Genomic DNA, 27,768 nt, shown 5'->3' with positions numbered 1-27,768 from the left:
AGAAAAGTACTCTCAACTCATAAATTGCCTTGGGCAAGAGTTTGAAGACAGGTTCTGTGACTTTGATTAGCTGGAGCCATGTGTGTCATTCATTTCAAATCCTTTCATGCAAGTGGACATGGCATGCATTGCTGAGCAACTAAGTGCAGCATTCAACTGTCTGCCTGTCTTTTTGGTTCAATGTGTCTGTGTGATTGAACCTTTCCTGATACGAACTTCATTAAGAACAAACAGAACCCGCCTTACTAATGCACATCTAGAAGACTTAATTAGAGTTGCAGTGTCAAGTTATACCCCTGATTACAGTATACTTGTGAACAGTATGCAATGCCAAGCTTCCCACTAAAAGACCTTTACAGACTAATCAGGTGTTTATAGATGTTTTCTTTTGAAACATCAACAAAAGGAGTTTAGGAACTTTTTTGTACAAAAATGTGACAAATGTGATGACTTTCAAATGTTGACACAGATTAATTGTTGAGATTCACAGTCACAATCATTAAACTTGCATGTTTATATATATATATATATATATATATATATATATATATATATATATATATATATATATGTATGTATGTATGTATGTATATATATATATGTTTTAGCCTTTAAGGTGGACCAGCTATTCTCATGTTAGTCACAATCTCAGCCGCTCCTCCGAGCTTTGCTCAGCCCCCCACCCACCCCCACCTTGTTTGGTTCTAGTTTTGTTCCACAATTTATCTTAATCACAAAACCATTCCATATTTTATGTTTTATGTTATATTTTTACCATTTGCTGTTGTTTGAATGTTCAACATATTGTAACCTTCTTGCCTAAGTGTAAGAGGGTGCAAGGCCATGTCATCATAGGAAAAACAGCTACACTTTTGTGTGCTTGGTGAGCTATGTAATGTAAATATAAGTGTCAGCTTTTTTGTGTTTTATTTCCTTTCCAGCTGATGGTTCTGTGCTTCCTCTGCCAAGTCTGCATGGATTGAGGACGTATGACAAGTGTACATAAAGGTCTGAGAAATCTGGTGACTAAGTCCACAAGCACTTGTCAATTTTGCAGTTGGACAGCCCTTATCCTTCAGAAATTTAGAGGGAATGCGTCACCTGTGAGGACAGATATTTGGATTGCACCTCAAGCTGTGCTAGGCTTAATGGAGCACAGAAAGAGGTGGAGTAAGTCCTGTCCAGTGCCTCTAATCACATCATCAATCATAGCTTCCATTATCATTTTTTATCATATTTGTATGAAAGTATCAACAGAACAACACAGTGCATCTTTGCTTTTCAAAAAATATACTTTAATACAGACATTTTATAACCAGCGTGCATCTATGACCTGTAAACCCATGTAAATCAAACTCAAGACAAAAGTACTCATGACACAGAAAACATACAGCAGAACAAGTCTTGACATGCCTTTGCAAGTACAACACAACAAACAGGTGTAGCAGCTTGATATTCAGGGTAGGGAAGTGAGAAATAGGAGCTTTAACCCATCTATACATGTTGGAGGTGTTCTCTCCCCTTATCGGCATGCAGTACAGTCTGTAATCCTTGCAACAAAATGTAACGCTGGCAGGTTTGTTTGATTTATATCTTGCCTTATCTTCAAGGTGAAGTCACTACTTCCAAAAGCCCATACATACCTACTGTATCTACGCCTTGAGATGGGTCTTTGTGTGTGTGTGTCTTTGTGTCTGTGTGTCTGTGTGTGAGTCAGTAGTGGGGAGGCTTGGGTAAGGTTAAATGAATACTTATTGTTGGTAACTGGCGAACACTGTGTGTGGACACTAAAACAGAAAGTTTGGATTTTTTGATATAAGGTAATACAAATTGCTGACCATTTGTAATATTGATATTGGAAACAAGCTCAGACAAACAGTAGTGTGGTTGGAGTTTTTCCAGAAATGCACACCAACAATTTCAAGCCACAACATAGCATCAAATAAACCAGTGTATACAGTAACTACGCACTAGAACCTGGACCATGGCTCACAAAAGCTGGAACAAGATATAATAACGAGGAGCTGTACTCAAATTGTGAATTGATGTTTTCAGAACTTTTTGTTTGCTGGCTGTTTTACTCATTTTTCAATAAAGCCACCTTTGGGTCACTGTGAATTGTGCAACCACAGGACTGTTTGCCTGAGTTCATGTTCACACATTAATGTACCTTTCCAGTCAATAACTTATATCACCTTATGTCAAATGATCTGAACTATCCCTGTAAAAAGTCATGTAGGACATTGTTATTTGTAAGTCAAGCCATACTTCATAGTTACTGAAGTTTCTTTGACATTTGCTTGTCTGATGAATACCTGTTTAATTCCCTTCAAAGTGGTGGTTTTGCACTGCAACAGTGCAGCAACAAAAGACATGTTTGTGTAGTAAAAACATTGTGCTGGAATATTTAATTCTGTTACCCAAGAGGCTGAGTTTGTAACTGATGCCTTTACAAATAGTGTTTTTATAGCGTTTACACTCAACATTCAACCAAGGGTGAGAAGTGATTTTTGAGCGTGATGTGAAGAATCATTTGCAAGACAACTGAGAAGTGGTTAGACATAATACTGACAATGCCAAAAGACAAATAAATAAGGTCAGAAAACATGTTTAAGAGGGAAACGTTATCATACAACATGGTCAGACTAGAATTTAGCAATTAGCACAATTAGACAATTGACAGCAAATTCAGACAGACCTGAGATATGGCTTGAACATTTTAACATCAGTAAATCAAGCAGCTAAATGTAGAGACATTGGGATAATCACTTTAAAAAAGATGCCATCACTGAGAAGATTGGAAACCTCTTCTGGCATCTATACGTTTTACATCTTGTTCATCTGAGTCAAATTTTGCTAGAAATCCGGATTGCCTTGTAACACAAAAGTATGTTTCTGTTAATGGCAGATGACAAAAGCATTTATATTTTAAAAAATCACTTAAAGCTGCATTAATCAATTTTTTTCGAGTAACAGGCAGAAAAACACAAAAATAAGTTAGCAGACACAGCCACCACCATCATCACTGGCATATAAAATTGTTAAGGCTAATGTTTGCCTATTTACACAGCAGACGTGGACCGATATTAGTATTTGTTTGGAGTCATGTCACTGGCAACCTCATTAATATAAGTCCAAAATTCACTCTCCTTAGTTCTGTTTAGTTTCCAGAAAGTTACAAAAAAAATATCTAGGTCTTGCTAAATGTTCAACTTTCTTCACCAGCTAGCTGCTAACTGTCTGTTCAAAGTATGATGCTTGGCAGGTAGAATCAAGACAGTTTATTGGAGCTTTTTTTTTGCCTTAAAAGTGTATGAACTCACTTATTTTGTTGGCTGGAAAACCAAAACAGTGAGCTAAAAAAGGCTAAAAAGGATAGCTGCTCACTCATCATGCTAAAATCACAAAGAATGACCTGTTTATATTACAGTCAATTTATCAATTTTTATCAATTGTTAAAATAACAATATATTGATTTACAGCAACCTTAAGTTCAGAAAAAGAATATTAAAATGTTATCCTAACTGTTAACAAAAAGCAATAGGGATCATGGAAAATGAAATTTAATTCTGGGAAACACTGGTTTGAGATAAGTGCTACGTACCAGTCACCATAGTCTCCTGTTGTTATGCTTAATATATGAAGGCATCACAATTAATTTGGCACAGATGCATTGACGCTTAATGATGCTAAATGTTACTCCTACCAGACTGGGACTGGCCAAACATGATTAGAACACACACTCAGTACATAGCAAAACAGACACCATACTGTTACTTTTTTAACATAGTGAATCACTGTGCAGCATAGAGAATACAACAGTGTTTTGACAAATATTCAGTAATAGTGAACAAACATGCACCACAAAGTCAAGTAGTAGACATTTTAACACTCACTGCTACATCTACTGTAGCTAAAGCTGAAGTGTTCAACTGTGTGAAGATATTTAGCTTTAATATTGCTGTTGACCTGTGCTTATGATGGGAATACTCATTGCTTTTGTACATGGCTACTTAGCTAAGCCACTCTTGTGCTACGATATTTATTGATGCATTGTATCATCTTCACAGTGCCTATAGAGAGCTTATCACAATACAGGCAGTGCATTGCAGTCCGAATGTGTGTGTGTGTACATGTGTGTGTGATTGTGTGTGTGTGTGTGTGTGTGTGTGTGTATGTGTGTATAGATGTGACTGTGTTGCTTGTGGTTGTGTGCATGTTTGTGTGCTTGCTGATCCCCTGTTGGCACTTCATAAATATGTTGTCCTCCTACATCAGCAGCATAGGCAATAGGAGACTGGCATTTCCGAGTCCCATTGACCATCTTCACTAAAGATGAAAGCTTTGACCCAAACTAGTCTACACAGGATACACTAAAATAAAAGTATCCAAATTCAGAAGACTGCTCCGTCCTCTTGCGGAGTGGAGATGAATGACAACGCGCTGCCAAAGCAAAGTACTGAAACAGCATAGAAAAACAATGCTTTCTCTCCAGGCTCCATCACAAGGCTTCAAAGGAGAAGGCAAGGACGAGATGAAAGGCTTGGATGCATTGTGGTATGTGAAAAACACTGGCTAGCCCTCAACTAACTGGTGTCAAAGTTTGCGATTTTAGCAGTCTCTTTTTTCATGGGGACATGACGGCAGATGCTATCAAGTCGGATCAAGTGCCCTCTAATGTGACACACTAGCAGGTGTGCAGTAATGGTCAAGAGATCATCCAAGATATTCTTCGAAGGATGGAGGAGTATCCAACAAGCAAATATTTACAAGATATCTATTGGGTAAAGCTCTGAGCATTTCTGTCTATACAGTTCCTTCTCATCCTCTCTGTTGTGCTTATTTTAATCAATTATTGAACAATCTACTGCAACATGCTGAAGCACAAAACTTCTTTTGTATTTGATGTTTTGTGTCCTGAATTACTCTTGCAAATAAAATATAAAAAGTGCTAGAATCATCAACTATTAAAACCCTTCAAACCTTTCTTTGACCTTCTGTTCCTCACACTGTACTCCCCAACAAATAAAAAAACAAACAAACACTTAAAATTCTGTTCAAGTCCATACAGTTTCTGAAACACAATGTGGCTAGATTACAGAAGGTTAATGCGGACTCTGGGGGTCAGAGGACAGAGTAAGAGAACACGTATTGGGAGGAGGTTTACTGTTACATTGGACACACTTTGTTCTCTGGGATGGGGAGCTGGGCAAAGGAGCCACAGTCGGTTGGGGAGTCATCAGACCTGGGCGATGCTGTACCACCCACAGGGATGCGGGCCGCAATGGCTGACATTTCTCCTGTTTGACTCTCAGCAGTAATTCCAGGTCGCTCTGACGTCTGGTTAATGTTGCTGTCTGGGATGGTGCCCATGCCGGTGAAGAGCTGGATTAGGCACTTCCTGAACTGGACAGAAATCAAGAGAATTAAAGGCAGTTAGCTTGATTAAAATGATTTTCATTTACAATATTTAGGGACCATGTTTATACATTTTGAAGTACACTTATAAGAAGATTGATACCACTTGTGTGTGTGTCAAGTGTGAAGCTAGAAAGGCATTAGGTAGGCAGTTAGCTTACTGTAGTAAAGCTTAGCATAAAGACTGGAAGCAGCCAGCCTGGCTCTGTCTAAAGTTATAAAATACAACTTACAGCACCTCTAAAGCTCACTAATTAACATTTTATGTCCTAATTGGTTGATCAGTTTGCAAACAGAAATGTACAAATGAGAATTTGTTGTTTTAGAGAGAGTTACACAGTGTAATTTGTCAATTTGTATATGGGATAAAAAGAAATAAAGTGTGTTAATTAGTGAGTTTTTAAGGCGTTGATAGTCTACTGTAGACATATTATTTATCTTCTGACGGAGCCAGATTAGCTTTTTCCCCCTGCTTCGAGTCTTTATCCTAAGCAAAGCTCCTGGCTCCTGCTCCACAGACATGAGAATGGTATCAATCCTCTTATCCTAACTCTTGGCAAGTAAGCAAAATGTCAAACTTAACTAATGCTTTAATGGATGCAAAAAGGAACTGCCTTGCATTTTCACTTACTTGCTAAGTCTTAGTGTCTACAGACACACTAAATGAATATCATTTTAAAATGTTTTGTCCCATTGTATATTACTTGTGTCTTGAGAAAGGAAGATCCCGCACACTGCTCTTGCTCAGCATCACATTTATTAATCATAGGTGACATCTAAAGACCTTTGCGATGCTAAATTGTGAAGCTTTTGAAGTTTGAAGTTTTTTGGAACGCCCTTGATGTGGCATGCCAGTGAATTTTGCCCAAAACATGAAACAGGAAGTTGTTGTAACTTGACTTTACATTGTCCAATCTGCCCCAAATTTCTCTTGCTTGATAAGAGCCTGAACACATCTACATGTCAATATTGAGTCATAGTCATAGCGCCACCTACTGGCAACAGGAAGTTACAGGTGCTTTATTTTTACAACCTCTGCCAAGTAGGTTGACCAGATCCACCTCAAATTTGGTCAGAAAAGCTTTAAGATCTTGATGATGCTATATTGTGAAGCTTGTTAGTTTTCATTAAATGCCATTGCCATGGCCATGCAGCAAATTTCAATGCTTCAACAAGAAAAAAGAAACTATTGTAACGTGACTCCACATCATCAGATCTTTCCCAAATTTCACATTTGATAAAAGTCCCAGTCTGAGGACATGTACAGGCCAATATTGAATCATACTCATAACACCACCTACTGGCAACAGGAAGTTGTAGGCCCCATAATTTTACAAACCACTCCTAGCAGGTTAACCAGATCCATCTAAAATTAGGTCAGCTAAGTTGTAAAATCTTGATGATGCTAAATAGTAAAGCTTTTGAGTTTTCATCGAACGGTGTGTATGTCCATTATGAAAGAAGAAGCTGTTATAACTTAACTCCACATGATCAGATTTATCTTAAATTTCACATTTGATAAGAGTCAATGCCTGATGACTTCTACACACAATTTTTATTCATAGTCATAGCACCACTAACTGACAACAGGAAGTCAGCCCTATGTGACAAACTTGAAATTTACATGGTTTACATGTCTTCACATGATATACAGCAACATGATGCATAATTAGTGGGTGTTTTCTAGTGTGACATAGTGGACACAGGAAGTGATATTTAACTCCTTTGTGTAATGAAAGTTCATGTGCATGTCAAGCAACCTCCACTAAATGTATTACTGCATTAATGACCCATTTGTGTAGCACCACCCACTGGCAACAGGAAGCAAGGCGTATGTAAAACTTCCTTTGATGTACATGAAATTTAAAGTGTGTGGTCTACATTTGATATGCAGCAACATAGTGTACACAGGAAATAATATTTTACCCATTCACACGGTGTCTGATAATCCTGAAAATTCAGAGCCATGTCAACCAACCTCCAGTAGCAATACCATGGCTGCCGCTCCCTCTGATGCATGTGAGGTGTGAGGGTCCGTTAAAAGAGGCTTAACTATTAAGCATCATCAAGGTCTTAAGACTTTTCTGACCCAATGTGAGATGGATCTGGTTAATTTGCTAGGAGTAGTTTGTAAAAGTATAAGGCCGATAACTTTCTGTTGCCAGTAGTTGGCGCTATGGGTATTGGCCTGTACATGTCTTCAGACCAGGACTCTAATGAAACCTGTGGAATTTTGGAAAGATCTGAAAATGTGGAGTTGAGTTACAACAGTTTTCTCATGTTGAAACATCGAAATTCACCGCATCGCCATGGCAACAGTGTTCAATAAAAAATCATAAGCTTCTCAATATAGCATCATCAAGGTCTTAAGGCTTTTCTGATCAAATTTGAGGTGGATCTGGTTAAGGTGATTTGTGAGGCAAAGATCGTAAAAGTACAGCACCCATAATGTCGCAGTGATACAAAATGGAAATCTGGTACTTTAACGAAAGCTTTTTAACTTTAATGAAATCTAAATTGATTTTTACGCTGTTATTTCTGTAACAGTTGAAGCCTGGATACAAACCTGTGCATAAGTTAATGCACTGCTTATCTTATTATCTCTCTAACCAGCGAGGTGAACCAACTCCATTAGATCTTTGAGAGATGTGAGAAAAAAAAGGATCCACACAACAGCTCTTTGGTATACATACCAGCGTAATTGTTCCAAATGCTTTACTTGAACACAGATTAAATGCAATTAGAGGCTGTTTATCTAACCAGAACAAGTCTCTGGCAAAAAAAAAAAACCCTCTGTCATTGTTTCTAGTAGGTCTGCTCAGAGGGATTACAGCTGGGAACAGGATGGCTGTTTTAAAACATAGTTTCCTTATATACAGAAAAGGAACTTTTATACACAAACAAGAGAATGTTCATTGCATAGGAAGGACTATAGGGATGGGAAAAAAACAGTTGGTTGGCTAATGCAAGGGTCTTCTGAGGTAAATATAAAGAATTTAGGTCAGTGCAACCAAGACGTTTAATCAGCTCAAGCCGCAGTACCCCGGGTGGAAATAGCATGGGAGGCCAGGGAGAGGGAAACCAGTGTGTCACAGCTCCCGGCCTGACTCCAGGCCTCCCCTAATGCAAATAAGACCCATAATTTCCCTAATGATCCCAGATCATGTATGCCTCACACATGTCCCACCAACAGGGAGAGCTTCCTCTTCACCACTGACCTCGAAGTGGGTGTGCCCACCTTTGACTCTGCATGAAGTTCAGAACATGTAAGCACAGTGCTAGTACGATAGGATAAATAGTTTGAAAAAAAAAACAAAAAACAATTGGGTTTGAATGCCAAATTGTGGTAAAAACTTTAATCCAAGTACAAACATGATTACTGTTATTAGTCTTGGGAACCGTTTCTCAACAAACTAATGCGCCTGTAATCTTCAGGGTGAAGGAACATGTCACCCAGTGCAGCGGTGTGGCTCATTGATGTGTTTTCAATAGTTTTTGGACAACAACAGAGGTCTACAGCACAGAGGAATAAGATATATCAGGCTTTGGATTTACACAATACTTCTAAATACATCCATTCATTGTTGGTTTGGCTCTGCACATAAGATTTGTTGACAAAAAGGAAAATATAGAAAATTACCAGCCTTATCCTTTAACACATCTGACTTTGACACTGGAGACTGCTGTCTGCTTCCTGTCTCTAACTGTGAATGTTGGTTGCTTTTAACCCAAACTACATTAATCAAGTCATGTGCATGTTATAAGGAACTGACATACAATGCCATTCTGGTCGGCCGAGTGTTGGAGTTTCCCCATTTGCCATTGCTCTTTCAAAATGTATTAGCGCAAACAGTCTTCTATTACAGCGGTTTTATTCATTGACTGCAGTTCATTCCAAATGTATCGCATGCTAAGAAGGGAATATTTTGCTGCTCTTGGATACTACTATCTGAAGACTAAAGACTTCTGAATTCTTTGACCAGACCATTTTGTCTGTCCCTCCAAGGTAAGTGAAATGCTTCATTAATACATATCATAATGTGGCCGCATTTCTGGCGAAACTGCATTGTCGACGTCAGCAATTAACTACTGTGACAAAATACTCAACACAGAGTGAGTCATAGAAAAATGAGAGCCATCCGCATATAGAAACAAATGAAAGATGTGTCTAAATATCAAGATCATATTGGAGAAATGCCTCAGATTGACTGAGCATGTCACTATGGAGACACACAGTAACAACAGTTGAGGTTACCCTTACATAACAGCCATGGAAATTATACAACATCTGTGTGCTGAATATGACAGACTGAGAAAGACAGAGGCAGGTGCAGAGAGAGTATGTTTGTGGGTATAAAGGAGATCTAGATGCTAGTTTCATAGGATTTCCTTGTTTTGCATTTGTCAGAATTGACAAATTCTCTACCAAAATGTATCTTACTTGCTTGTTAAAAATGTGCATGTTAAGATAAGCATTATGATTGCTGGCACTGTTTTAAAATCACTTCTACTAATATTATATCACAGATTTTAAGAATACAAGCGTTGGAATGTATTTAGCCTGAACTACAATTGAAAGAAAAAAGATTAAAGAAAGAAAGCCCAAGTATACATCAGCCGAAACACATTATCAATTAAAAATGATAAAAATAGAGTTTGCTGCTTATCTTTATGAAAGTCCAGAGGGACTGAAACAATCAATAAATTGTGATGGTGAGCAAGAGGAGTGTGCAGATTCTTCCTCTCTCAAGACTGAAGTGATACTTTTCAACGCACTTGCATCTGAGATAGCTGGATGTCCTTTGAAAAAATAATACGTGCATTGAGCTGTGTGCATAAAATCAGTAAATCCAAAATATCATTTTTAGTGGCCAAAACATTTCAACTGTTAATAATCAAAGAATCAGTCACCATTTTCGAGGGCATTGCACTCTCAGACACACATACGAACACAATGGCAGTGACAATCAAGTCAACAGTTGTTCTTAGAAGACCACAGCCTTTTTCAGCCTGTCCTCACTAATAGCACCACAATCATTGGTTTCCACATTACTTTAAGTCTAAAAACACTAATTGACCTTTTTCTGTGTTGAAACTGCCACTCTGTGAAGCCCTGGGGAGAAATCATGATTCCTGACCCTTAATGACCTGTTTAATTTAACTCAAAAGCCTCCTAACTTTAACCAGTAATGCTTTTCAAAGTGATGTAAAAACCTCTCTGTTACCCTCTGTTGTCATGAAAACACAATGGTGCTATGATGATGTTGTAGGCTTTAAAAGTTAAAATCCTTTCTGGTGAAAAACATCACTTTTAAAACACTCCAACACAGAGAATCATAAACTTTCATTTTAATGGAAAATGAATAGCCTGGAACACAGTAACCCTGAACATACACAACAGATACTTCCATCTTCTCTTTAGAGCAGTTTAAAACTGAACTGTAGAGATTCATAAGGGTAGTGAAACAGATTTCAACACCACTATTAGGCCACCTGAAGCAACCATATAAATGATATCACTACAATGCCATGATAAATGTAAGCATATGCATACAGGAAGCATGCAATGGATATCACAATGATCATTCCTGGTCATGTTTATTCTAAACCAACCAAACCAAAAGTCTTCAAACAGAGGGAACTATACTGTATGTATCACCACAAGCAGAAGTCATCATAGTGATGTTAAAAGAAATCCTGTTGCTGAAATTTGGATATGTAAAACACTTGAAATTTTGTGTCAGCATGCCTTAGATTGTTTAATATGGACTCACTGGGTTCAATCTTGATTGGCTTCAATTTCTGTTCACATTTCAACGCCCACAGACCAATAAGTTTCTGTTCTGTCTGTTATCAAAGCTGGATGACCAACTGGGCCAAGTGACCAACGTGCCATTTTTCACTTTTTTTTGAGACATTTGAGAAGCTTGTAGGAGGCTCGCACAGCTTTCCCTGATATACGATATATGTTTTGCAAAAGTCCTTGTTTCCCCAAATCTCTAAAATGGAAGTGGCAAGTGCAAAGTAAGAAGAGTTACAATGGCCACCAGGTTGAAATATACTGGAATTTTCCTTTAAATGTTGTCATGAACTGTGTGCATGCTATGAGTGTTTAGGGGTGGCAGGTTACATACATACACAAGGAGACTGAAGAGGAATCGTTTTTGCCTCGGCTAGACCATAGTGACTTCATCCAGCCATGTTGGTGGGTCATTTTCATCTGGCCTTTATTTTTTCAAGGTCTTCGTTCGTTTTGCTCCTGGTATCACAGCTCTCCCCATTTATTGCTGCCATAATGGGCAAGGTTCAGGTGAGGGAGGTTGTACTACAAGAAAGTGGTCGCAATCGTATGGCTGTATTCAGCTGTCAGCGATTATGATAACATCACTTTGCTTTCTGACAGTAATGGATTGGTGAATTGCAATCCATTATAAACCTATTAACTATGCAAAGGAACACAGTGCTTATAGTATATTCCACCTTTTCATCCTATGAAAAATATTCCAAGGACATATGCATTGAGGACATAATGTTTTAAGCCCATTTGTGCTTGTCTGCTCGGTGCATTTCTATGGCCATCCTCCCATCAGCCATTAGTGCTTTTGTGAAATACAGGTTTGGGATGTGAGGGAACTGTAAATATTTCTCTCTTAACAGCCACTTCTAATGACGATCTCGAGCTTTCTAACGTCTTCACCAATCACACAACTCTCCTCAGACAGTAAAGATCTTTCATGTGAAGCTGCAGCCCTTTTGAAATGGTGAAATGATGTGTTTCCATAATCTGTGGGCTAAATCGATTTGTGGCCCAAAAGGCCACTTGTCTTATTCACTGAGTCATCCGATAAAATGTGAGCATGAAGAGTCAAAGAGTAACATTCTCTCATCCCTCAGGAAAACCTGGAGTATATGCTTCTAGTACATTCATGTACCTATGCAAGTACTGTAAATGGTTGAAGCACTGTAATGTTTTTTTTTATTGTGTGATTGTATAAATGCTCTGAGTTTTACAAACTTGATATATGCCAGCAGAAGTAGAGGGAGTAGAAGAAGTATATTTTCTCAAAATGGGTCAATAAAGTTTTCCTGTCACATCAAGGTCCTAGTGTCAAAACATCAATTTATTAATTTTCTAAGTAAATCTTGTCAAACCAGTCAGACTTAATTTTCTTACGTGCTTTATTTTTAGATCTCTGCTTTGCCTTTCCTATTGATCCAGCAGTGTGGTATTGAGAGAGCAAAGCCTGTGTAAGCCTAATGTGAAATGGGATTTAAATAATACTAGTAGATGTGATAAATGGATATTTCTTAAATGTTCTTTCACCTTAGAAACCTTTTGACCTGAGAGATCCCAGTTGGCTGCCTCTCTCTAAAACTGCTACAACAAGTAGCTATAGTCATGCATCATGGAAATCCCCTAAGACTCTGGTTCACCTTTCCTTGTTATGTAACTTACAGAGGGAGAGCGAGACTGAGTGAGAGAGATGTCATGATCAAGCAGTAGAGGTCAGTTGATTTCTATAAGCACTAGCAGTTAAGCTTAAGCAGCGGGAGCTCTGCTCAAACCAGAATGTGCCTGCTAGCTGTCCTTACTTACATCCAGTCAATGTCTTAGTGGTGACACTGGCTGACCCATTTAAACAGTGAGTGCAGCTCAGAAGTGGGGCAGTCAGATGGTCATGCAGACTGCATGCAGTTCTCTGGCAAGGAAAGTCTGATCTGGGAGTCTTTCCAAGCACATATACATATAGTGGGACTTGTATTACTTTATATAAAAATAGATCACTTTAAAGTGTACTGTAGGCAAGTCTCAAATTTGCTCATGTCAGTTTTAATGTTTGCTATACTGGCAGGACTGTGAAAAATCCTGTTGAAATAATAAAACCTGTCATGTATAATCAACACTGTGTAGATGGAGGAATACATGTTAACATTAAAAGATTGTTAAAGACTTCAAAGGAAAACTTTGCACATTGGTGGCTCTAAACTGCACCAAGAGGTAAAGAAAACTGGAGAACAGATGTGACATCACTAAATTGGACACAGTATGATCATGTTTATCACAGACACTAAGATCTAACGTTGGTGAGTCCAGCATTCTAGGAGCAGTGAGCCCCGCAGGGCATCAATGTTTTGCGGGATGACACTGTGAGCTCTATTTCTTCACACACGAACCTTTTTGGCTGGAGTTTAAGGTGTGCAGCAGCCAGTCAGGGACATCTATAAAGAATGGGCTTGTGAGCTTCTGAATAAGATCACTCCATGTGAATTTTGCTTGATTAAGCTCTGAAAATAACTTAAAATTATTTGCACCTTAATTGTTACTGATTTAGCCCCTCTAAATCTCTTCCTCCACTTACTATAAGTGTAGTTACAGCAAGTCACCGACTTGTGTGCATGTGATAAATATCAGTTGCCAGCTCAACCACCAAGACATAGTCTTTGATATCCAACTTAATTGCTCCAAACATTTGGCCTTACAATGTTCTTTTGTCAGCATGCATGAACAGATCAAGGATAAGGTGGACATAATCACTTAGAGCATATTAAATCCATGTGATTCATATTACAGCATGCTATAGTCAAAGTAAAGGGGAGGTGAAAAAGCACAGAGTGTGGCAAAACAGTGTTGTTCACTGTCTGAATTTAAGCAACACAGAGACAATAAGATATACTTGTCTTAGAGTTTGTCTTCACAGTGTTGAAAGTAGTCTTAGTAGGTTCTTGTCTGCACTCTGTATGTCTCCACTCTATAGGTGATATTTTCTGTGTGTGTAGAGGTAGAGCTACTAGACCCACAGTGGTTAATCGATTAGTTGCAAACTATTAAATTAGTTTCCAACTATTTTGATAATTAATCGTTTTGAGTCATTTTTTAAGAAAAAAATGTCCAAATTCTCTGATTCCATCTTCTTGAATGTGAATATTTTCTGGTTTCTTTAGTCTTCTATAACAGAAAAACTGAATATCTTTGGGTTGTGGACAAAACAAGACATTTGAAGACGTCACCTTGGGCTTTGGTAAACAGGGATAGACATTTTTCACCATTTTCACCATTTTCTGACATTTTATGGACTAATTGATTAATTGAGAAAATAACAACAGATTAACCCATGATGAAAATAATCATTAGTTGCAGCTCTATTTTACACTGCACACTATCAAAAAAATACACCGACTGTGAATATTCTACAATTAGAAATGATTAAAAATAAATAGGATAAGCTAATTTATGTTTTATTTTATTGATAATGGCCTTCATCGAATTGGACACAACCATGGCTCGTGTGCAAGATATGTCTCACAGTCAATGCTTACATTATCTATGTGGGTATAGGCATAACCGCTTGACCTTTCTGGGATAGCTGCCTTAAATAAAGCATTAATTAAGAGTGCAGTTAGGATGTGACACTTGCCAGTTAATAGACCTTCAATCCAGTCATTTACATCTTTGGTGTCACACTATAATTAACTCAGAAACCATCATGGGAGGCAAATGTCAGCTCAAAACAGAAAAAAGGCAAACTGTTACTTTGAATAAAGAAGGATTGTTTCACAGGAAAACTACCAACATGACTGCACTGTGGCTTACACTATCATAAAATAGCTTAAAATGAGCCTAGAGACATGTGGACAGGGCTGTAAACCAGAAATACCATGTCATGTGTGAAAGGAGTAAAATAGTGTGTGTCTCGCTTACATTGAGAAAACGAGCTTGACAGCACGATGTAAAATTAAACAAAGTAAATGGCATGAAAAAAATGTCAGCAGTCACTGGTCTTCCACAATTGCAAGCCTCACAAGCGTACCATAGGTGGCTAATGTATTTTTTAACAGAGCCATGCATGGACAATTGTACTCTCTGGATTTCACATTTCATTTATACATACACCATGCATTACTGAGAGACAGGCTAACACCCAGTAACAAAAGAAAAAACATCTTAATATTCTGCAGCAACTTTTATCTGCTACATACAAGTAGAGATGTATCTTTGCTACCTACCCTCTACACCGCAATAACTAGTTTGGTACTAGGCAAAAGGCAGAATCAAGTAGAATAATTTACATTGGCTGAAATAAATTTGCAATTCTTTTGGCTCTAAAATGAAAAGTTACCTGTTTGTTCATGAAGACGTAGATGATTGGGTTGTAGACAGTGGCTGTTTTGGAAAAGAAGGCGGGGATTGAAGCCATCCTGGGATCGATTTCAATGGTCGGATGAGCTGTGACCAGTATGGCGAAGGCTGCGTATGGTGTCCAGCCCACCATGAATGCCACAATCATCACCACTACCATACGGGTCACCTGCCGCTCAGGCTTCTTGGCACTGGCCAAACGACCATGAGAGACCTGGAGGAAACAATGACAGGCTGTACAGTTCTTTGTTACTTAATAGACAGGCCATATATTAAGATTGAACAATTACATGTTTTTAAGGCTGATATAACAATTATTTTATTTTAATATAAAAATGTTAAAAATAAGCATGTTTAAATAATTAAGTTTGTGTTTCCCATCATTTTATCGTTATTAGGGCTGAGCCTTCGAAACAAAGCTAAGACTACCATTGAAACTGAAACACTCCATTTTACCCAAAGTAATGAGTTTCTGTTTTTTTAGGCAGGTGACCAGCTACCCTAATTTAATGGTTTCTGGAGCAGTTAGTTACAGCAGAGCACTAAAGTCGCACTTGCATTAGCTAATTCGCTTCAGCTGTTTCATTCATGCTTCACAATCAATGGCTTGTTCACCAGCTGTGTGGCTGTCAGCAGACTGGTAACATCCAATCATATTCATGGAGATATACAACGCAGCCATTATAACCTGACACTTCTCCCTATTACTGGTGATTTAACTAAGATTTTAGGGCCCTATTTTCATGGAGGCGTAACAACCACAGCAAGCAGTGCTCTGATTGTTTGGTATTTTCCGGAAACTTGAATTTCACTTTGCCTGTCTGTGTGGTATTTCGGTGCTGAGAGAAGTGTGCACGGCGCACAGGTGGGAGGAGAGGCACAACAGATGAGAGGTTCATTAAAATGAGGCAGCGCAAAGTGAGCTGTTGATATTTTGCTGGAATTTCAGTCGTAGATGTTTGCAGAGAATACACATCTCAGAACCACATCTCTTTCTGGGCAGTATGTGAGTGGTTAAGCAAGAGAGCGAGCGTCAGAAAAGTAACAGTGAATGTGAGCAGAGCAGAGGAAAAGCTTAGCAGTAAGGCCGTATTCAGACCAAATCAGGCGTTCAGTCGTAGGGTTGAGCAGAGGTGTGTGGGGGTGTGGGCGTGTCTATTTGTCCTCCAGAACATAACCGCTGTGAAACAATCAGAAAATAACATTTTATTGATATGATTCACCGGCTAGCTCACTACCAGCGCTCCCTCTCTTCATTCACTCTCTAGCTCGCTCGACCACTGCTGCTCTCTCTCTCTCTCTCGCTGGTGCTCTCTCTCTCTCTCTTCTCTTTTTTAAAATGAGTCGGGAAGCAGACAGCAAAGCCTAACTTTACTTTTAACGTTAGTTGTCGTTAGTTAGTAAATTGTCAATCTGACAGTGAATGTACAGTACAGACTACAGTGTGTGGCTGCTAATCATCCCCCCCCCCCCCCCCCCCCCCCCCCCGCCAGGCCAGAGCACTCAACCTAGGGGAAACACTGGACCTGATATGTACTGTAACAAAAGCGCCAAATTAGCATAATATTTTCAGCATAGTAAATCGACGTGGATCACAATTATATATATATATAATCCTTGCATTAGCATGCTACTTGAGTCTGATGTTTCTGATGTTTTCACCAATGACAGAAAGATTATTATAGAACTTTCTATGGCTCTGGCACAGAGTGTGGAGATGGCTCTGTAACGCAAGTGTGAAATCAGAAATGTCTTCTTCTTCTTTCAATGTGTGTCCTGTACGAACTCATACTGACCTTCCTGAGCTTCCGCAGGAGCTTTCCATAGCAGAAGAATATCACTCCAAGGGGCAGAATGAAACAGGTGGTGAAGAAAGTGATGATGTAGCTGTGGTCTATGATGTTGGTTGAATACCTGTTCAGAGGTGGACAACACACATTTATTGAAGCTACATTCAATCAGTACAAAAAGGCTTGGTTAAGGTTATAAATCTAAAAAACATCATCAAAAAACAGATAGTTTCACATATAATTGTTCAATATACATACATGTACTATAATATTGATAATGACAGAGAGTAACTGATAGACATATGACTACTGTATAGGATCAAGCAAACGATTTGTTTGAGAACACTTTAGTGTCCCTTTAAGAACAAAATGGTGAACAGTCCCATAATTTCACAGCTATGAGCTGTCTGTGAAATGTCATTTTGACAATCAGAGGCTTTTATCTGGCTGGAGAGAAAGACAGCAGTTTTGCACCTCATTTGAGCTTCCGTTAAAAGGGAAATTTCACAGCTGAGACAAATCTCTGTGACACAATTAAGGGCCCTGAGGCCTCTAATTTAGTCTAAGTATGTAATTTCCATGAGAATACCTACCACCATCAAATGACACAGGCTCCAGATTAATTTGTAAGGAAATACCTGGCAAACGGAGTGGGGTGTGTGTGTGTGTGTATTTGGCGAGTATTTTTATGCATGCAGCTTAATCCTTGTTGCACCTGAAAAATGTGAAACATTTTTGATGGGGAGATTCATGCCTCATACATCCATGCCCATTCCTCATTAATTTATTGTCATGTGACACACATGCAGAATTCTAGTTAATAACACATACTGTAAGGATCCGCTCAGTTTGTAGTGGGTAGTGCCATACTGTAGTTAAAAGACACAGTAGAATTTTGCAGGATTTTCATGGTATATCTGTACAAAATAACTCCAAACACTGCATGCTGCTTGACATTCTGGGTCCCTTGATAGCAGCTCACTTTGGACCCTGAAACTGTAAATATCTGTAATCCCTGGTATGTTTAAGCATCCATATACAACTCTAGGCCGCCTGAATCATTCAGACTTTCTCACTTCATTCAGCACCCTGAAGCCAGGAAATAAGCAATGCTAATTTTTCCTCTAATTGCAGCCATACAGACAGTCACGCACCGCTCATGTCTCTGCCTGGACTCACCACGTCTGCCCTTTTTAGTTTTATGAAAATATAAAGTAATGTACTCCTGTTGTCAACCTCACACCATTTAGTTTCTTTCTATGGTCTCTGCCATGTGCAGACACACGACGGACAACTTGAGGGTAAGCCCCTCCAATTTGGAGGTCTTTTAGCTCTGTACATGCAAAACATGTAGTTAAATCTGTTCAGTTTCTGGTGTATGAGTTAATAGGTCACCAACTGCATCGGACTAAAATGAAGGTTACGATATTGTAACCCTAGTTCTATAAGCACAGGCGGAGCCCTCTTCTGGACTCTATGGGTAATACCCTTCCAACCACCTCCTTTATCTGGACTTTAATAGCATTTTAGTGAACAATTGAGAATACACTGCTTCACAGTGGCGACCACAGATAGCTGCAATAATGCCATGTGAGCAAAAATGACAGTGAGTGAGCTGCTACTGTATGTTCAAACAGCCACAGTTTGGGAGTGACAACTGTTTTTTGAAGAACAGTAAGTCTATTGGATTGTCTGGTACAAACATGACTTCCCAATACCACATAAACATGGCAAGTGTACACATCAAAGATGGCAACAACTTGTAGCCTCAGAATGCCTACAAGACACAAAAATGAAGAATGTACAACGAAAATTACACAGAACACTGCACTAAAATGTCTTCCATTTTTATTGACTATAACTTCACTAAATCTGACAAAATCAAATGACTAATGCGACAAACTAAATCCAAATCAGGTGCCATTAAAACTGCATGACTCCATCACTTAACACTATTTTCCATTTAGCTTTACAGATGCTGCCAGTTGTTGTATTCTCAGTTTCATGATCATGCTGGTCATAAACATAATGCTGCATTCACATGGATTCAGGCAGATGGTAGACAGCAATCCGGATATCATTTTAGTGGACGAGTGCAGGACAGTAAAATTAGGTGAGGCCGGCAGAGAATACCGGCAATGGTCACAATAGACAGCTGTCAAAAGTTAAAAATTTTTAACCTTTTGCTGCCCTCCACGACGGAATTTACGACCGGATGTTAGCTCCCTCACACAAGGAGAAAACATGGGCAGTCTGGACAATGAGAAACTAATCATTTTAAGGGATACACCAAGTACAGTTCTCCTTGCACTGTCCACGTTGGAAATGAATGAATTACCTTACATTTTGGAGGTAATTTAACATTAATTTTAAGTTTGCAATAGAATTTTAAGAGAAAGCTGCATTTTGTATCTACATGCATTACTAGAATAATTACATTAAATAACAGACAAAATAATTTAATTCAGTATATTTTGTTCCATTCTTTGTAAACAATACAACATCTGTTTGTTTGTTTGTCTGTTTGTTTTTCCATCCAGATGGTGTTGTCCGCCTACCGTCTGTCGTCTACCTGAATCCATGTGAACGCAGCATAATGAATGCTAATGTTTATGGTTTCATCACTTAACAGGGAAACTGAGCAACAGGCCAACTTCCCAAAAAAGGGGTAAGCAGGTTACTGATTTGCTGTACACGCACCCATTTTCCCAGCAAGTCCAGGGATTTGAGCTGGCAACTTCCATCTGTGTTAACGTGACATGCCAGATGGTTTGTTACACAGAACCATCTGAGAAGTTGTCCTTAGAAACAGTTTGAAAAAGGGCAGGCATTTTAAAATACTTGGCTGGTGGTTGGATGAACCATCTGTTGATCACTATCTATCATGGGCTATCGCTTCTCACTCCTGTCACACCTTAACCACACCTGTAGCTGCCAGCAGTTCTAGGATGCTGATTGGTCCGAACCACTGGCGGTTGCCTCGCAAGGTAATTGTGTGTATCTGTGTGTGTCTTCATAATAAATGTCTAACACAATAACTGAGTGCTGGAATGGATTTGAAAGAAAGTCTGCAGCATACCAGTAGTAGATTGTATTCCGACCCCTCACCAAGGGCACAGCCACTTACTGACAGTCCACTGACACCACCTTCTCATTTGCAATCCTTCAAAACCTTGCATTTATGCTTTTTAACATTCAAAATCCATCCAATGCAGAATATTGACATGCATCCAGTGATAAAAAGACGCACATTAATAAGGCTTTTAAAATTCATTCTGGCAGTGCATGTGGCAACATTTTGGACCTCACACACCTGTGCTGTTCACACTCCTGCTGTTAACCAAATGTTTTCTGACAGAAATCATGCTGTGCGCAGCCAGAGGTGGCTCAGTTCATCTATGCACTGGGTATCTCCATAAGGTGATCTCTTAATTGTATTGTCTGAACCATTCGTTTCCCCCACACTTCTTCTGAGCAATGGTTCCCTTACAGGGCTGGAGGCAAACACTCAGCCCCCTATCTGCACGCCGTTGATCAAAGCAGCTAAATAGCATTACCCAGATGGCACCCTGAGGGCCAAGGTCAGAGCCGACCTGTTTCTTGACTTTTTCCATGAGACACATTTACACGGTGTGAGCTAATACGGCTGAAGCAGCAATGTAGATCTAAGCCAGAGGGTTGAGTGTAGAATGTCAATGGTCTTTATCTGTTTGTGTTTGAGGTATGTGGTAAAAAAAAAAAAAAAGAATCAGTGCAGGGTTTTATCTGGGCCAATGGCTGGGTTGAAGCACTGGGGTCATGATTAGGTTATAGTATGCTTTAAGATTAGGGTCACAGAAGTTTAAGTTAAAATCCCTTTAAAGATTTTCATGAAATCAAACCCTGTTTTTGATAGTATGGTCAGCATTTTTTTCAGCAATAGTTGCTCAGTGTATTTAATTACCCCTCTGTATTCTAGGTTTCATTGTTGGTGGCAGACTCCACCAGGGCTCCAAACTAACTTTTTTCACCACTGGCTCGGCACTGTCCTGAAAAACTATTTTAACCATCCTGAAGTGAATGTAAACCATCCCAAAATCAAAATTTTGTTTCTTAAAGCAGGACAGAGGGCCCCCAAATCACTAGATCCGTACCTGTTGATGTATGAGTGTTTTCTTTAACGAGTTACTTAGATTACTTAGATTAGAGATGCTGTTTTCAGTAATTGTAAACGTTTCCATGGTAAACTGTGCCTTTGCAATATAGTTTCATATTTATGTAGTGCACTATGTATGCTGTCTGGTGTCTCTATATTTCTTAGTATTCCCCATTGTTCTGCTCTGCTCTGCTCTCTGCTATGTTCACATTTTAGGGAATGTAATTAATAGTTTCCTCATTAATGATGTATTATTTCACCACCTGTGACCCATCTACTATTAATCAGAATGTAATTTTTTATGACCTGACCGATCCGCAGATTATCCACAGTGCAATCCGTGCATCACTACTGTCCACTTACAAGCTATGTTTAATAAGTGTTTAAGGCTTAAATTATAACAGAAAACTAAAATAATATATTGAAATTGTCTAAATGTATGCTTTAGCTAATATGCTTACACACAGCCAGGGTAGCGCTGTTTTGTTTAACCAGTGCAACATATTTGCAAGGTCCTACCAGCAAGCTGTTTGTGACTGAGCAGATAGATGGACTATTACCGCAGGAACATTTCACTCACACTGAGTAGCCAGCCAGTGATAGTGGTATGCATGAGAAAATGTGCTCTGTTAATTCAGTTTGTCATTTGCTAAGCGATAGTTTAAAATAAATAAATAAAATAATAATTATATATAAAATCCCATTCGTCCCGGAGGCGTCCCGGGGAAGATCTCTGTTCATCCTGAACACATTTTCTACTGTCCCTGGGATGACGGGATGACGGGATGACGGGACGCCGTTAGTCTTGAGCACTGGACTCCGCCATTCCCGTGCTGGATTCAAATTGCCTTCATACATACAAGGGATTCAGAAGAAACAATGTATGCATTTAATCCAATGTTACTGTTTTTACTTGTGTCTCATTGATATCAGCCTCAGTGTTCACTGTTCATTCTCCTCATCAGAACTGTATTGAAGTACTGCTAATGCAAAATGAAAACATTTCCTACTGCCACTGCTTCACATTAAATGCATTCAAGTGGCCAGCCGGGGTGGCTTTTATTGTGAAGCAGTCACATGAAACAGAATGAGTTTGTCACCAAGGTTAAGCACCCTGGGAATCATTCATCAACAAGAGTCTACAGTGATGCTAGCAGCTCTGTGAGTCTGTAGATAGGCACAGCAGAGCTTTGAGCTAAATGCTAACGTTGGCAAGCTCATATGCTCACAATGATAATGCTAACATGCTGATGCTAAACCTGGTATAATGTTTACCATTTTCACAATGTTAATTTTGCATGTTAGCATGCTAACATTTGCTAGCCACTGTGCCACTGGTGTTGCAAAATAAACCCAAACCAATATCTTTACATCTTCACGTTAGGTTTAAAGTTTTGTTTTGATTGTGGTTAGGCAAGTGGGACTTGATTTCAGGATAAATGTTCACTCCTTAGAAATCATACACCAAATTTGAGTGTGTGTGTGTGTGTGTGTGTGTGTGTGTGTGTGTGTGTGTGTGTGTGTGCGCGTGTGTGTGTGTGTGTGTGCGTGTGTGTGTGTGTGTGTGCGTGTGTGTGCATGCATGTGCATGTAGTGGGGAACTATAAATAAAGTTTGCTTCAGCACATACAGGCTGCAGCTGTGATTCACACAATCACCATTTATGAATACTAAACAAAACAGATCATCAGTGCATCAGTGCACTATGGGGGCAAAATAATTAACCACAGTCTTCAGTATTAAATGGTCCCTTAATCATAGAGGTTTTGAGCAATGCAGTTTTGATTTTATTTTCCGGGGTTTGGAAATATTGTGCCCTGAAACATGGAATGCTGACCCAGTACAGTGGAAGTAAATGGAATTTCATTTATACTGCTCAAAGCATTAAACAATGAGATTTGAAAAATTTAGTAGCAATATGTCTTTTCAGAAAAAAAAAATTCTGTTCAGTTCTTCTCACAGTGAGGATTATTCTAGAAAATCCATTTTTGTTATTTGAGTGAACTGACCCTTTAAGGCCAATTTCTAAAGGTTTGAACAATCACAGATCATAGAAGGATATTTCTCACCAGTCAGGTTCACAGGTGGTTCCGATCTTGCTTATAGTGTATCTGTTCCAACCCAGCACTGGAGGGAAGGTCCAGATGAAGGAGAAGGTCCAGACGAACAGCAGACCAAGGATAGCATGCTTCGCTTGAAGTCGGATGTTCCCCAGAGGCCGGCAGATCACAAAGAATCGTTCGAAGGACAGAACGGCCAGGGACCACAGGGCCACGATCCCTGAGGCAAACAGCAGGAGGTCAGTGGGACGACAGCAGAGAGAAACACGCACCACCAAATCCTAGAATTTGTTTTCAATTCCGATGAAAATCACAGCTGTGTTTTTCATTTATCTGACACAGTAATAAAACTAAACACATTATCTTCCAGAATGTTACAATGTGTGAGCTCTTGATGTGTGTTTTTGCATCTGTTCATCTCTTTCAGATTGCTTCCCTATTTCACCAAAGTGTGAAATGTCATTAGTTTAATTTTATCTCCACTTCTGGCTTTTATCCAGCTGGGGTGGCCTGGTTAAGACTTCCCTCTATAGTGCAGCTATTTCTTATTGTTTGACAAAGAATCCCAATTCTGTAACATGGCGAGGTGAAAGTGGTGGTCCTGTTGCTAGAAATACTTTAATGATCCCGGGTGGGTGCATTAGGCTGCCTCCTATTGGGCTCAAAAAAAAGAGCAGACTTTACAGTAATTATGGTAATAACTCACTCTCACCGACCGGCTAATTACCTATCTCTCCACAGCCAGGTACTCTTAGTGTCTGCCTACTAGGCTCATTGGAGAGGACAAAAGAGAGTGGTGGAAACCAGGGTGTTCAATTATGTCACACACATTAAAACAAGAGCCTCTGCAAAGGTTCACAAATAAAATTAACACCATTGCCTCATTGCTCTTTTTGTTGCTTGTTAGGGTTACAACTGATGTTCAAAAGGTGTGTTCATGTAGAAACACACCCATCATGTTTCATTCAGTTTTAATGTGTTTATCTACAAAGCACAGGTGCATGGAGACAGAAAAACTAAGAATAGACAGAAATAGAAAATATTCTCACCCTGAGCAGAATATTAAGTGGAGCATCCATCCTGCTCATGGAGAAGAGCTAGCTCAGCTTAATCCATTTATAATTTACTTACGCATACCCCCCTTCACACACACACACACACAGGTGACACCAGTACAACACAACCGTCAGTCATTGAAACCACTGGTAAGACCAGAAGTGGATTGGCTTTCGACTACAAGCCCCTTGAAGAAGTAAGCCTATCAGCATGGCTTCCACAATGATAATTTATTACATGAGGTGGTTTCTTTTGTTACTGGACAAGCATCTCATCCTAGTAACAAAACTCTGTTTTTGTGATGCCATGTGCTACAGCTGCCCTTTGCCTCAAGTTATTTGTTTCAATACTCTTCTTAATAATGAATAATGCTATGAGGAGATTCTACCTTTTAGGTGGTAATTCAATGCATCATACCACCCTATGCACCATGATCCACTATGCAATTTATCCATGTAAAACATTCAGATGTTCTGTAATCTTTACTCTATGCTATAGTCCCAATGTGCTTGGATCAATTGTTCTTTTTGTTTAGTATATATCAGGATGTAAAGTCTATATTCTGGGGTATATACACTCAGCAAACACACAGTGAAGAGCAGCTCTGGCAATGATCCATATGGGGTATTGTAACTCATAATAGGGACCAAAGATCAACTATTTCAAGTGAAAGTAATGCGATAATATTCCAATGGAATCATGTGAGCATCACACACCATATGAGACTCATCATATTCTCTGAAGCACCCATTATAAATTAACATTTACTGCTAACGGTATAGCTGGCAGTTTGACAGTCTGTAATAAAGACATCCTGTGACTTACTCGAAAGTCGTACTTGTACTTTAAGTAGTGAAAATAGGATTGCACAAACTTTGTTACCAAATCCAATAAGCAGCCTTTGCTTGAATTAATCAAGTATTCTTTTTTCTCTTGATATCATGCTCTTGAGGCTACTCACCAGATGCCCGGATCCCACTTTGGGAGATTCAGTCTTAAATAGACTTTCAGTAGAGACAACGAACCAAACATAAACTGACTTTGTTAAATGTGATTGGTGGTCACAGTGCTGGTAACCTACTTATGGTAAGTCATGCACCAGCAGTATGTCAGAGGGCTCCTGTCCCACTGCTAACATCTGTTGTGAGCGTGGCTTTGAATTCTGCCTCACAGGCTCACAGTGAGATTTTGTTACTGATGCAGCAATCTACACACATCACAGCTGAACAGCACATATCATGCAGGTACTGTTTTAATACAGAAAATCTTAACTATGGGTTCATAAAGAATCATTAAACTGCAGTGACTTTTTGTCAGCTGTTGCCTGAAGTACATGAAGTTTTAAGTTTTTTTTTATCTTGATAGTAATCAGTTTATGAATAAAAAAAATGTTTCCACACACGTGTCAATCATCCCAAACCTTGTGATCTGGTTTTAATTTGCCATATTCTCCATAATGCTGGTTACACTTGCACCAAAGGGCTTAGCTTTAAAAGGTGCAGAGCTGATTAAACCATAAAGTTACTTAACTTTGCACACACCTTAAAAAACCACTGTAAAATCACTCCTATGTGAAATAAGTTATGTGTTTGCTGGGCTACATTGTGAATTATATTTAACGATCGTCTTCTTGCTTTAATATTTCCACATATAGAAAGTGGTATCTTACTCAGACATAGTACATTATTGCTTTTTTTTCACGAACAATTTTTTCTATATATGGACGCTCAGAGACACTGAGCAAAACTCCTGTCAGTAAACTCCATTATGATCCTCTTTACTTTTACGATAGTCAACTTTTTTGTACTACATTTTGCTGTGTGTGAATTTATCAACCTATGGCAGCCGTGGAACTGATTTGCCATTTTTATTTACCTCCCTACCAGATGTCCTGTCAAGATAATTAGTGAACAGATGTTAAAGTCAGTGTTGATGAAAGTCTGAGAACGCGTCATGTGGAGCTGCTATTCATTTTACATCTTTGCAATATATAGTCTGTGATAAAAACAAAAAAAAAAAAACAAAAACGCTCCAACACTGACATCTACAGTTATGGAAGTTGCGTTCACATGCAACCTTGCAATTAGCAAAACCAAGAAAAAAACAGGTACACCTACCGAAAAAAGTAACAGCAAAGCCCTCCAAGACGCAAGCCCACTTCCCAAGGAAGAAATAACCCCTGGCGTTTGTCAGGAAACTTATTAGTCCACCGGTGAGGGAGACAAGAAAGTCAGCGATGGCCAAATTCACTATAATGTAGTTCAGGGGCTGTCTGAGTTGTTTGTACTTGAAAGTGACAAACATGACGAGGAAATTTTCGCTCAGAGACAGCGAGGTGACCACAAACATCAGCACGGCCAAGATAGTGAAGTTCCAAGGCGCGATGTTCTTGACGGGTGCATTGAACGGATCATTAGCAGTGGAGAGTTCCGCTGCCACGGTGTAGGACACAGCGTTCACAGATAGACTTAAAGTATCCATTGTCCATGCCCAGAGTGGAGGCTACTTGATTGGTGACCCTAACCGAGTGAATATCCGGTTTGTTCTCTTTTTCTCATACTCACAACTTCATTTGGAGTCGCTCCTGGACAGCCGCGGTCACTAGTCTGCGTTAAACACACAGTCTACGCTGTGGAGCATCCTCTGCGCCCTGGGACTCTTCTTTAACAAAGTTTATGTGTTGAAATCCGCGTTGACTGAGGCGCATGGTCGAGACCGAGAGAGAGAAATCCGCCCTAAATCTCGAGTAGAGCTGTTAGAAAACGTGAGTCTACATGTGAAAGCGGAGTAGTGGGGAGGCACACGTTGCAACGGCAGAGGCGATGCTTTAAAAACCGCTGGCAGCAAGTGCACGAATGACCGATCAGTAGCATCTTGGGAGCTCTTATATAGGCGGCTCCGGCTTCACTGCTGCCCTCCAGGAGAGGCGACAGGACGCCACGCGATCTCTTCTCGTGCGCTCCTGTGTGCGCTGTGCACACTGGTGACAACAAACTCTCTGGGCTTGACGCACACATGGCTGAACCCGGCAGCTTATAGCCGCGATCGATCGATTTCTGTCCTTTTAACACAAACCAGTTTGATCAATACACCAAGTGAGTCTTTGTTTTAAGAGCGTTTAGGAATTACACGCTGAGATGTTGTGGCTTTGTGCTTTCCGGTGCGCACTTC

The 27,768-nt window shown here is 39.4% G+C and overlaps 1 protein-coding gene across 1 annotated transcript; it reads right to left on the bottom strand.

Moving 5' to 3' along the window:
- Positions 1 to 1,304: 1,304 nt before the first annotated feature.
- On the bottom strand, positions 1,305 to 27,768 carry valopa (vertebrate ancient long opsin a). The gene is made up of 5 exons (XM_067609450.1): positions 26,715 to 27,768; positions 23,551 to 23,761; positions 17,353 to 17,470; positions 15,537 to 15,770; positions 1,305 to 5,406 (listed from the first exon to the last, which is right to left on the bottom strand). Exons 1-5 carry the CDS (start codon positions 27,076 to 27,078, stop codon positions 5,170 to 5,172), a joined length of 1,164 nt encoding a protein of 387 aa, XP_067465551.1. The 5' UTR covers positions 27,079 to 27,768; the 3' UTR covers positions 1,305 to 5,169.

This window comes from Thunnus thynnus, chromosome 14, assembly GCF_963924715.1.
Source record: "Thunnus thynnus chromosome 14, fThuThy2.1, whole genome shotgun sequence".
In the NCBI taxonomy this organism is placed as follows: Eukaryota; Metazoa; Chordata; class Actinopteri; order Scombriformes; family Scombridae; genus Thunnus; species Thunnus thynnus.
This window is presented reverse-complemented; position numbering and strand designations above follow the sequence as displayed.